The sequence below is a fragment of the Chaetura pelagica genome, unplaced genomic scaffold, assembly GCF_000747805.2.
Source record: "Chaetura pelagica isolate M959 unplaced genomic scaffold, ChaPel_1.0 scaffold199, whole genome shotgun sequence".
Classification (NCBI taxonomy): Eukaryota; Metazoa; Chordata; class Aves; order Apodiformes; family Apodidae; genus Chaetura; species Chaetura pelagica.
Window position 1 is genome coordinate 800002 of NW_009970714.1, and position 12203 is coordinate 812204.

At 36.7% G+C, this 12203-nt stretch overlaps 1 protein-coding gene across 1 annotated transcript in view; it reads left to right on the top strand.

The window, feature by feature from the left end:
* The first annotated feature begins 322 nt into the window (after positions 1-322).
* LOC104396196 (sodium channel protein type 5 subunit alpha-like) overlaps positions 323-12203 on the top strand; it is a 39485-nt gene continuing 27604 nt past the window's right edge. Inside the window, exons 1-7 of the mRNA XM_010006013.1 lie at positions 323-350; positions 3393-3637; positions 4356-4474; positions 5876-5965; positions 7072-7200; positions 9245-9336; positions 10166-10372. Coding sequence (XP_010004315.1) covers positions 323-350; positions 3393-3637; positions 4356-4474; positions 5876-5965; positions 7072-7200; positions 9245-9336; positions 10166-10372 — 910 coding nt within the window. The remainder of the gene's footprint in view (positions 351-3392; positions 3638-4355; positions 4475-5875; positions 5966-7071; positions 7201-9244; positions 9337-10165; positions 10373-12203) is intronic.

The following is a 12203-nucleotide window of genomic DNA, read 5'->3' on the forward strand; positions in this document are numbered from 1 at the left end:
ATTTTTTTCTTTCAGGATGTTTATGTAATGCACAGTCTAGCCTGTTGCATACTTTCCTGATTTTGGAGGTAACAAATTAATAGATTTTATTATATTGATATTTTGAATAACTTCTCATGTGACATTTGTTACAAAGCCAAAGAAGCCAGACAGAACCCCTGATCAACAGTTATCCAAACACAAAGTTTTTGTTGGGAAGAGGTCAGGGAGTGGGAAGCTGAGAATGGGGGACAAAGTTGTAAGTGGAAGAAATGGACATATATGTTAGAACCAGCAGGAGTCCAGTAAAATGTCTAGGTTTGGTTTTACAAAGGACAAAAATATGTTAAATCTGTTGATAATTAGTGGTAGTGAAATAGAACAAAATGGTGATCAGAGAGCAGAGTGATTTTTTCTTCATACACTGAGAAGGCAGAAGTAATAGCTTTTTGCAAGGTATTGTACAACACAGAGAAAGAGAAGATTCCTCCCCTGTTTCATAGGGTGTTGCTGTGAGCTGCTGTCTTATTTTTTCTTACTCCAGATGAACAATGGTTCCTCCATTAGAAAAATAAGAGCTTCATGTAAAATAGTATTTTGATTCCTTTTATGAGGTTTTTTGGTTTTTTTTGTTTTTTGTTTTTTGTTTTTAGAATATGTTATTTTTAATAATGAGCATTGGTTATAGTATCCATGTCTAGTGCATCCATGGTGATGATGGACTTGAAGATGCTTACAAAAGTGAGAGTTTTCAGATTGTGTTTCTGTTGTATGTGGTGATCTCGTTGAATGTAAAGGTTGAAATCTGAAATAGCTGCTGCAGACTGTTGGGTTTGCTGACATCTGATTCTGCTCTTGTGGGTGACTCCAGAGTGTTAAGAGTGTTTTGGCAGCTATGGAATGGATCAATCCAGGATTGGTACCTATAGCTGGGTGTCTGGATGCATCTGTCTACAATCTAGGTGTTTAATCTCCCATTAGAGTCAGTGGAGATTTAGTTAAAGTCTGGAGTTTTAGATTATTTAAAAGTAACTGATTCCCTTTGGTCATCTCAATATCTCTACAGCCTTGACTGACCATGCCACCAGATATCTGTGACTGTCATGGCAGTTAAGGTGCCTTGCTCACATGCAGAACCTCAGCAAAGCTGTCTGTATCTACCATAACATCTTTGTGTTTCTATATATCTGTCCTATGTGTTAATATAAATTTGTCTATTTATAAGGTACTAAAAATCCTACTGATTTTGTCTAGATACCTGAAAAGACCATCTGGTTCCTTGAACCAAAATTGTATGTGGTGTATGTACTTCAGTGTGGCTGAGTACTCCCTTCCTTGAACTGCTTGGAACTAATTTGGTCCTGGATGTTTTGTTTTTGTCGTTGTCTGACCTGTGTGTAAAATTTATTAAAATTTGATTTTGCAAATGCCCACTTAAAATGAGTTTTGACAAATATACAGATTGACCAAAACAAGCTTTGGGGAACAGAGCTCTGACTAGAGTATAATAATTCCAGTCCTATAGTGGTGAATCCCATGGTAAGCACTGCTAAATGTTTAATTATTTTTTATTATTCTTTACTTATTCATATTAAGATGTTTCTTGACTGATGTTAAGCAGATAGTTATTTGATTTTGTGCTTTCAAACAAAATCCTGCCACAGGATCCTGCCACATTTTTATTCTTTATTCCCATGTCAGAGAATCTACTGAATGCATACTTAAACCAAACTAAGCAGAGAGTTTACCCCTTACTTGTTTTAAATCCAGATAGTAACAGGAAATATTCAGTGGCTATTGACAAGGGAGTGGAGAGAAATAATTTGAGACTCAGAATTGGTTACATGCTAGAACTAGAATGAGACACAAATAAAGACATTTTTCTGTTTATGTTCCTACTAGTTTTCCAGATACACACCATAATTCTTATACATATATATATGTATAAAATGTGGATTTGAAGAAGAGAAACATAATTACGATGGAGTCTTGAGTCTGTCTTATCCTCCACATATGATGTTACAAAACCAAAGTACCACAGCTGGACTTTGGGTGATCAAAAATGCAAATTGTTTTAAAGACTCGTTGGTAACCAAAAGTGTTTATTAGATGGGAGCAATTAGTTTTGACATGAGTCACAAAGGGCAAGTCAGCCCATAATGGGTCAAAATTTTCTTCCTGTTTTGTGGACGAGAACTGCAATCATGCAAATTGCTGTCACGAAAAAGTAATGTGGTAAATTGAGGCCAGGAGTCATTAGTAACTGAATACTTCCAGTGATTTGCCTTACATCACTTCAGTGCTTTTCGTTATCTTGCCACCCCTCCCCTTTTGTCAGTGATTGAAACCCAAGCAGAATAATTGAAAGTAAATCTTTGCAGGTACTCTGCTAATCCCCAGAACAACTGTGGTATTTGTGAATATGTGAGAAGGTGAAATTGCTTCATCATATTTGCCTTTTCCCAGGCTGGTAGGAGAGGCAGACCCATACCTGTCAGCATGCATAAACAAGTCAATGACTAGGATCAGAATCCTAGGAGTTAACAGTAACTAAATTTGTGTCCTCTGGTGGTTGGAAAAGAGTAATTATTAAACTAGTAAACATAACCAAGACCTGCAGAAACAGCAGACACTCTAGTGCAGAGCTACAAAGCATTAAGGCACTTGCAAAATTCTAGGAGTGACTGATCTTCCTGTTGACATACAGTTATGAGGAGGGTGATGCCAGATTTACTTGATTATTTGGTTTGTAGTAGTGCTTCATCTTGCCTTTAAATTCTTCATAACAATCAGTGGGTATGGAGCTAGAGGGCTGATCAGTGGTCAGATCACCTCCCAGTGAAGTTTGTTTTGAGCAAGTGCAGGTCCCTGGTTTTTCTAAGCACGTAGAACACGGGTGGTCACAAGCAGAATTAAGGATAGCAGCTACCCCAGTTCTGTCACTAGTGGTGTAATTTTTTGAGAAATGTGTATTAAATGGTTCCTAATGACCAAGGCTTGCTGTGCAAGTGTGCAGGACTCACTGTCAGCAAAGTTAGTGAAACAATGTCAAGCAACCTGCTACAGTTTGTGGTATGATACATCAGACGTTTTGTACACCGGTGGTAAGTCAAGTCAGGATAAATCCATTTCAAAAGATTCCTTATAAAAACTCCAGGAAATCTGGAGGTGCATTTGAAACCCAAATGTTTCCCAGACTCTGCATTCTATTTTCATATGGAGTTTCACAGAAGAAAGAAATCGTTTATGTAATGGTATAAGTTTTAAGTTCTGTGTGATTTCTGTTACTTTCTCATTGTGAAAAGCTTACTTTTTTTTCAAGTTACTTGAAGTTAAGTTCTTTTTTGCAGTTATTAACACTGGAAACAAACATCTAGAAGGAAAAATGGATCCCTTGTTTTGGCCATCAGAAGCTAACACCTTTCGACGTTTCACCCCCGAGTCCTTGGCAGCAATAGAGGAAAGAATTGCTCAGAAGAAAAAGCAGCAAGGCAAAGTCAAACAGAAGAGTAAGGACCAAGATGCTGAAGAAGAAAAACTTACTCCTCAGCTTGATCTGAAAACCTGCAAAAAGCTGCCATCTCTGTATGGGGATGTTCCTGTGGAGCTTGTTGGGGAACCCCTTGAGGATTTTGATCCATACTACAGTGATCACAAGGTTAAAACTTTCAAAAGGACTTTTTTTTAAAAAAAAAAAAATTGTCTGTTGAACTCTTAAGAGATAGCAAAAGCTCCAGTCAGAAGGTGCTGGTTTTTAATCGTTCTGTAGACAGAGCTTTAAAAGTTACTAGGGTTTTTTGGGGCAGGAGTTCAAAGCTATGCTCTGGGGTATTTCAAGTTCCAGTCAGCAATCAAAATTGATTATGAAAATAGGATACACTTGGTAAATACACTTTGATAGGAAGTATATTCTAGGCTACTGTAGGCTTTGTTTTGTTTTCCAGAGCAGTTTCTGTGATGCCTGTGGGCCGAACTCACTGTTGTATAAACAGTGGCTGTTATACTGTAGATCACACCAGAATTGCTGATTTACTGCACAGGCTTTTGCTGAATTACAAATGCACAAATCAGGGGAGACCTATTTGAGATACTTCCAGTAGTCTGTGTAGCAAAGACATATATTTTCATTACAGTCAGTTAATTTTCTGGTGTGTCTCATCAGCTTTGTTTATTGTACCACATTTATATTGCATAGACTTCATGCTGTTGCAAAGTGGTTTGTGTTGTTGCCTGTAGGACTGTGTAAAGTAGATGCTCTAGGAATCCCTTCTAAATGAAATGCCTATTATATAATTGCTTACTGTTGGGGGGAAGTTGACCTGAGGAAATTTTTGGGGAAAAATGTTTCATATACTATGATTTATTTTTCTTAACAGACTTTTATGGTGGTAAATAAGAGGAGGACTATTTTCCGTTTTACTGCCACTCCTGCCTTGGGTATAATTGGTCCTTTTAATCCAATCAGAAAAGCAGCAATTAAAATTCTGATCCATTCATATCCTTTTATTGGTTTCCTTTATTTCAGTCTTAAAATATACTGTTCCATTTTCTGTTTTTTCTGGTCTTCTCTTCATGCTCCTATAAATGTAAGCTCATGTGCCTGTGATAGAGATTTTTTTAAAGTTATATTGAATCTTGTTTTACAACAGCCAAGATATTTACATGGTGTTGGCACAAGTAAAAATGTCAGAAAGCTCATATTTAAAGTCAGATTTCAGATATTGTTATGAAACAGCATTTAGAGCCTATTGCATGGTATTTTAGCCCTTTTCCAGAACTTTTTAAAAATCTCTACTATGGTGACAAGCTTATTTAAAAAAACAAAACAAAGCAAAAGAAACAAATAAGCAAAAATAAACCCCAAAAACCAAACCTAAAACAAAACCAACCAAACCCACAATAAAACCAGTGACTCCTTAGTTATTTAAAGATGACGGATGTGACTCACAGTAATGCTTTGCTGAAAGAGTCTGATGGTATCCTAAGAAATGTATTTCAGACTCCAGTTCTGAAAAGCACCCATTTTTTAGATGTTTGCAAAAATATATACATACTTTGAAGGATGTAAAAATGTGAAGAATGGCAGGTGCAAAACCATAGGTGGATTATTTTCTGCTCTTTTTTGCCAAGCATCTGTTTTCCTTTGGAATTATTAATTTTTAGAAATACATCCTTTTATGGGAACTTCTGGCTGACTTTGAATGCATATTCATGCTACTAGAAATTGCTGAATTTGCTGTTCAGTTTCAAATAAATGTTAAATTTGAGGCCAAGGTTTGTTTCAGAAAAATAACTTTTTTTATTAGATAACAAGTGAACTTCCACAACAGGATGTTTTTTCTCATGTATGTTTTTATTGCCTGCCATGTAAGATGAAAAAGTTTTCTGAAGGCATGGCAGAGTGTAGGTGTCTCTTGTAGTAATGCGTATATGGACCCCCAGTTTAAAAAAAAATAGTGGTTCTTGATAATTATGTTTTTAATCTGTTTTCCCTAGGTTTAAAAACCCCAAGTTCTTATGCAGTTGTTGCCCATTTCTCTGAATTCCATGCTTCAACTGGGAAGAAATTAATGTTTCTTAAGTGTCAAATAACAGTAGAGGACTCAGAATTTTGTATTTCTTTATGTTCCTCATCTCTTCTGTGAAGTGTATTCTGCCCCATTAATATCCTAACTACCAAAATTCTCTCCCCATGCAGCTAATTGTTATTTTTAAATAATAAAGTTTAAACAGCTGAGCAGAAGCTTGATCTACCATCTGTTTCTTTGGAAAGCACAGGAAAAAACCTGAGCATATTCAAACCCAAAGTAATTACTTGAATATGGGTGGGGTTTGGTATTTTTTTGTGTAAATCAGGTTTTATAATACAGCACTTTTTCCTTAACTTATTATTCACATTGTTTGTTGGCTTTATTACATGTACTGTGGTACTCAATTGTGCTTCCATGGCTGTAGATAAGCTTCCAGACTCACTCAACTTCACTGAGTAAGTATCTCATTTGCCATTTGTTCCCTCTTTTCCTAAGGATACTAACACACTGGACTGAAAAATTGAAGTGATGTGGTGATCTCATTCTGGGGCTTGAAAATTCTGTGACAGACCTCTGAAGAAGATTTAGGATTATTATCATTATTATTATTATATCACAAGAGTCTTCTGTGCACCTTCAGTGCCCTTTCTTAGAGGCCTGCACCATATGCCCTTTTCTCTAAGTTGGCTAATTTTGCCATCTGGTGTAACATAGAAGATTGCCCTAATTTTCCTTTTAAGGATTAAGCCTTTTAGAGAGACTGTGCAGTAGTTTCCTAACTTAATATCACTCATTTCAAGACTGTAACCTGAGTATCTGTTATGGCTGGCTCATGCAAAAAGTATAAGGGTAAATGTTAATTCCATTTTTTCTTGCCGTTTCCTGGGGACACTCCTGGTTAAATTGCTCACACTAGGAAACCATCTGTTTATAATGTCTTGTTACCTTTTGTAATTGTGCACTGTGTATAATTTCACTTAATGTTCTAGAACTAAGTCTTGAAAATGTGCCTGAAGCCTCAGAGGTTCTCTAGTTTTAAGTCCTCTTATTTTGGGATAAGCATGGGGGTAATGATAGCTTAATTTTATGTTGGGTTTCTTTCAGTTATAGTGTATTTGTCAGAATAAATGTATAAAATAAGCAATCTTTAAAGGCTAAAAGAAGTCTGTTATTTTGCTGCCAAAATGCTGAGGCTTTGAAATTTTCCAGCAGGCTTTAGAACATAAACATGATCTTCAACATTTTTCATAAGCTGTCCTTCATCCAGAAATGGTGTGGTGTGCTTATGTGAATATCTGTGGTTATAACTTTACATTTAAAATTGACATTAAAATCTTGTGGGTTTAGATTTACACTGAAATCTTACTAAAATGCAGGAAGGAATCTTTCTATACCTGTGATGTTTCTGAAAGTAATGTGACCTGTTCTATTTTATTTCACATTTTCTGTCTTAACCTCCATCCAGTGACTAAATCATAGGAAATGTAAAAATGGCCTGAATATGTCTGAATGTCATAAATGTTTTTATTTCTGTAACTTTAATATACAGTTGCCTTTGCAGGTATATTTTTACTGGCATATACACTGGGGAAATATTGATAAAAGTAGTAGCAAGAGGATTTGTTTGGAATGAATTCACGTTTCTTCGTGATCCGTGGAACTGTGTGGATCTTGTCGTTATTGTCATAATGTAAGTCAAACTCAGTTGTTCTTTTATAGTCAAAGGACAACTGTGCAGATAAAATTATATTTGATACTGCTGAAGTTCTTCAGTGTGGTTGGCATCCGACCTGCTTAAGAGTTACTGTGGTTGAGTCCCATAGTCATAGACCTTACAGCAAGACCTAGATGCAAAGCTCATCTTAGAGCTTTCTTACTTTTACTCTGGATCAGAGGAAACTCATTTGAGAAGGATCCAAAGTGGGTCACAGGTGTTGAATGACAGGGTGATAAATAGCAGATGAAATCCCAAGAATGTAAAGTGATGCTCAAAGTAAATCAGACCCAGCTTTACAGACACAGTTATGGGCTCCTAAATAGCTTTCACTTGTTGGGAAAAAAATGTTGGAGTTAAGATGGTCAAGCTTGTGAAAACACCACTCCAGTGTGCAATCACGGTCAGAGAAGGAAAAATAAAAGAAGGACATTAAAGGTAAGAAATAAAGAATTAAGAACCCCACATAGTTATTTCACTGTGTCCTGTATTTTGATTCAGGATTATATGGAGTTTTGCTCCTGACATCTCAAAAGATGACAGAATTTAAAAAGATACAGAGAAGAGGTGTATCTTGTATCCTACATAATAATAAACTATTGAAATGGAGTAGAACTCTTGTCAAAAAAAAAAAATGCAGAGCAGGGGCATGGTTGAAGTCTGTGGCACAGAGTCAAAAAGAGAATGAGTAATTTTTTGTGTCCTACAGTGAGAGCTAAAGGCACCAAATGAAGTTACCATATGGCAGAATAAAAAAGAAGGGAGTAGTTTCTCACTCTACATGTAGGTATATTCCAATAGGGGGCTGTGGCATTCACAAGGCTTCTGGGCAAAATCCTGGATGAAGACACATGAAGGGTTATTTTTAACAGAGATACTATGTCTTGTTAAGGAATTTTCTGAGCTATAAATTGGTTGGAAGAATTAAATCTGGAAAGCATCAATGCCTTGATTCTAAACTCCCCTGTAAGTGTCCGTTATGGGTCATGCTTGAAGACAGGGCAATAGGCCAGGTGGATCATTGCTATGATCAGTGTGGTCAAATTGATATCAAAACCAATTAGGTAGGTGGACAAGAAATTAAGAAGAAGCCAAGGAAAAATGTTGTCAAATACATAACATTAATCTCAAAAGCAAAATAATCAGCCTAGCAACAGTGAACAGATTGACTCATGTCCAGCCCAAGGTTTCAAAGCCAATCTCTAATTTAGCAGTTCTAAATAGCTTTCAATTGTCTTGTTCTAATTTATTAGAGGTTTAGAGTAATTTAGATTGGAAGGAACCTCTGGAGGTCATGTGGTCCAGCTCCATGCTAAAAGCAGGGCTAATTTAAATTAGGTAGCTCAGGACCTTGTCCAGTCAAGTTCTAAGTTTCACAAAGCATGGAGATTTGACAACCTCTGAGCAACCTATTCCAACCACACTGTGGGGTGTTTTCTTCCAAGTTTTTAATTGAATTTTCTTGTGCAGCAAGTTATGTCTGCTGCCAGATAATTTCAAATTATTGAAACTATTAAATTGAAACTAATTTCATTAGCTCCATACACTCAAGTTCATAGCTGACTGTTAATATAACCTAGAAAGACAGAGAGTTAACATATTGTAAACCTAGTTGTCTTCAACTCCCTTCTTCTAAAATACATATTGTGTAGTTCTGAGATGGCTGCAATATGTACTTTCATGTGGTCTAAAGCAGTTTAGCCTTAGTACAAGAAGATTTGGTTGTGACACTGAAAGTTTTATACTTATTTGGCATTTTGATAAGTAAACACTTTGAAAGTTAAGCATCCAAATCCACACTAAGTAAAACGTGCTGTTTCTTTTCAAAAGCATGCATGAAATGTCTCATTATTTTATATCAATATCTAGAATGGGACTTAGATTCCTAACTTCAGATCTTTACCTTAGGACATATTTTACCAATTTTATGTAACTTATTCTTTATTGTGTGCTCAATATGCATATGGTCTGAAAAGCTGGAGCTTGGTCCTTCAGTGATAAGGTGGTTTGATTTTTGTAGGTATGCTACTGTGTGTAAACCTACAGGCAAGGTTTCAGCTCTTAGAACTTTCAGAGTACTGAGGACTTTGAAAGCTATTTCAGTAATACCAGGTAAGTAACATGTCTTCCTACTTTTCTCTCTGCTTTAGCAGTATGCTGTCTCTAATTCCTCTCCTGTTTGTGTCTTCAGTTTCTTGGTCACTTTTTGTGATGGTTAATGGTGTCCAAGGTGTGGCTGCTTTGCAGTCTGTAGTAACTCTCAGCAGCATCCTAACAGAATGTTTTATCATCTTTCTCAAAATGATTTTGATTTGGGCAAATATTTATATTTTCTGCTTTTCCTGTGCCATTGCTAATATTCAGCTTTACTTAACCCAGTGCTCTTGTCTTTCTACTTTTGTTTTACCTAAATCAGCACACCTTATTCAATACATTGTCTTAACATAATATGGCTATGCCAGCAGATTTCTGGGTTTGCATTGTACTTCATTAGCTTTTTTTTAAACTGGTGACATCTGTAAGGCATTATCTTCCAAGACAGAATTCCCTGAGGTGAGCAGAAGCTATCCTTAATTGTAATGTTTATTTAGCACAATATGAAGTACTTGCTTAATGTTAAATCAAGCACAGAAATCTGTCCATATCCATTAAATTTGTAAGAGCTTGCTTAGATGACATCTTACTTTAGAATTTTCAAGTTAGGAAAGTTAGTGTTAGAAGGAGGTAAAAGCCAAATAAGTTATTATTAGGAAATTGAAATAAAAATACTCACCCCTATGCTTTATTTTACCTCCTTTAATACTCTGAAGTTACAAAATAATTTACACTGATTGTATGTTATATTGTTTTTAAGATACTTGCAAGTATCGTATGTTATCCTATGGAAACACTGCTCTAGTCCTCTTCTCACTTTGCATATTATTGAATCTTATTTTTCTAGGTCTGAAAGTCATCGTCAATTCACTTGTTGAATCTGTTAAGAAACTGACTGATGTGTTGCTCTTGACTGTTTTTTGCCTGAGTGTGTTTGCTCTAATAGGCCTCCAGCTTTTTATGGGCAACTTAAAATCCAAATGTGTCCGCAATGACACTACATATAATGACACATTATGTAAGGATGCCAAGACATACAATCCAAATTATGATGGTAAACTTTATTCTTTTCTCCCTTTACATCATCTGTGTGTCTTCCCGTGCATGTCTTGTTTTTTTTCACAGGGATGTTGAAATGTCCTTGCATGTGTTTCTCACAAGAAGGTTTGTCCTTCCATTTGCACAGTAGCAATATCAAGTCTGGAACAACTGAATGTGAGATGAGTGAATCATAGAATGGTTTGGGTTGAAAGAGAACTTTAAAGGTCCTCTGGTTCCAACCCCCCTGACATGGGTAGAGACACCTCCCACTAGACCAGTTGCTTCAAGCCCCATCCAACCTGCCCTTGAACACTTGCAGGGAGGGGGCATCCCCAGCTTCTCTGGGCAACCTGTCCCAGGGTCTCCCCACCTTCATGGGAAAGACGTTCTTCCGAATATCCAATCTAAATCTACCATCTTGCAGTTTCAAACCATTCCCCTTTGCCTGTCACTAAATGTCCTTGCCAAAATCCTCTCCCAAGCTTTCCTGTAGCCCTTTCAAGCACTGGAAGGTGCTCTAAGGTCTCTCTGGAGCCTTCTCTTCTCCAGGCTGAACAACACCAACTCTCTCAGCCTGTCTCCAGAGCAGAGCTGCTCCAGCCCTCTGAGCATCTTCATGGCCTCCTCTGGACCTGCTCCAACAGCTCCATGTCCTTTTTTTTGGTGGGGGCCCAAGAACTGGACACAGTACTCCTGGTGGGGTTTCACAAAAGCATAGTAGAGAGAGAGAATTACCTCCCTCAACCTGTGAATCTTGGGTTTGAAGAAAGACTCTGTGGGATAGAAGGGACTGTGTTTTCTCCAAGTATTTGCTAATTTATATATGCACTGGGATCCTAAAATTAGGTACTGCAAAGAGAAATATTTTTTTCATCAATCTCTATAATTCAGAGTTTTTTACCTACTTCTTGCAGAGATCCTTATTTTCACTGGAGATCAAATGAAATATTTCTTTGTGAGTTATTCAATTAAGATGTTAAAAAACCATAAATGCCATAGGGACAGTTTTGCTGAGAAACGGCCCTATATGCCATGTGTTGTAAAAGGAGCCTTACACAGAGATTTGCTCCATGAAGGTATTTTGTTACAGGTCAGCAATGTGTGGTTTGCTGTCAGAGTGCTGTAGCAGCTGTCAGCTTCTGATTTTATGATTCCTTGGGTTTGTTTTTTTAAATCAGATATCTGCTACAGAATGAATGGATCTTCTGAAATATTGCTCTGTGGGTTCAGTTCACAACCTGAGTAAGTGATGAAAACAGTTTTAGTACTTCCTTATTTTTTTCTCCAGATATACTGGGGGATTATTTTTGGCCTAAAGAGACAGTGATGACTTTTTCAAGAGAGTGGAATACATGTGTCTGGGGTTGTTAAATTAAAACCCAGATATTTCACATCAGAAAAGGAATTCTTTAAAGTCCTAGGATGCAAGCAATTATATATGTGCTTTGTTGCTTACCAGTGGTAATATAATGTTAATGTAGAATGATATGGGAGGAGTATGGATACAGATCAGTAAAGAGGTATTGAGATATTAATAAACTCTCCTCATCTTGGTTAATTATTTAAAAGAAGCACATTTCCATTTTCCCCCCTCTCTACGTATTTGTTTGCATCTATCCCAGATGGAGAATTTCTGTCTAGTTTCTTTGCCTAAATAAACAGCTTTGTAGGATTGTCTGATATTAATCAGCCCTTCTGGCAGAATGATATTGGGGAATATAATTATAAACATACAGACAGATGGAACAAATCTGAATTTGCTGGTGTGTGCTGGATGTTTTCAGGTGCAATCTCATACTGCAAGTAAGAACTGTTTAACATTTCTTTTCTGCTTAGGAAAGAGT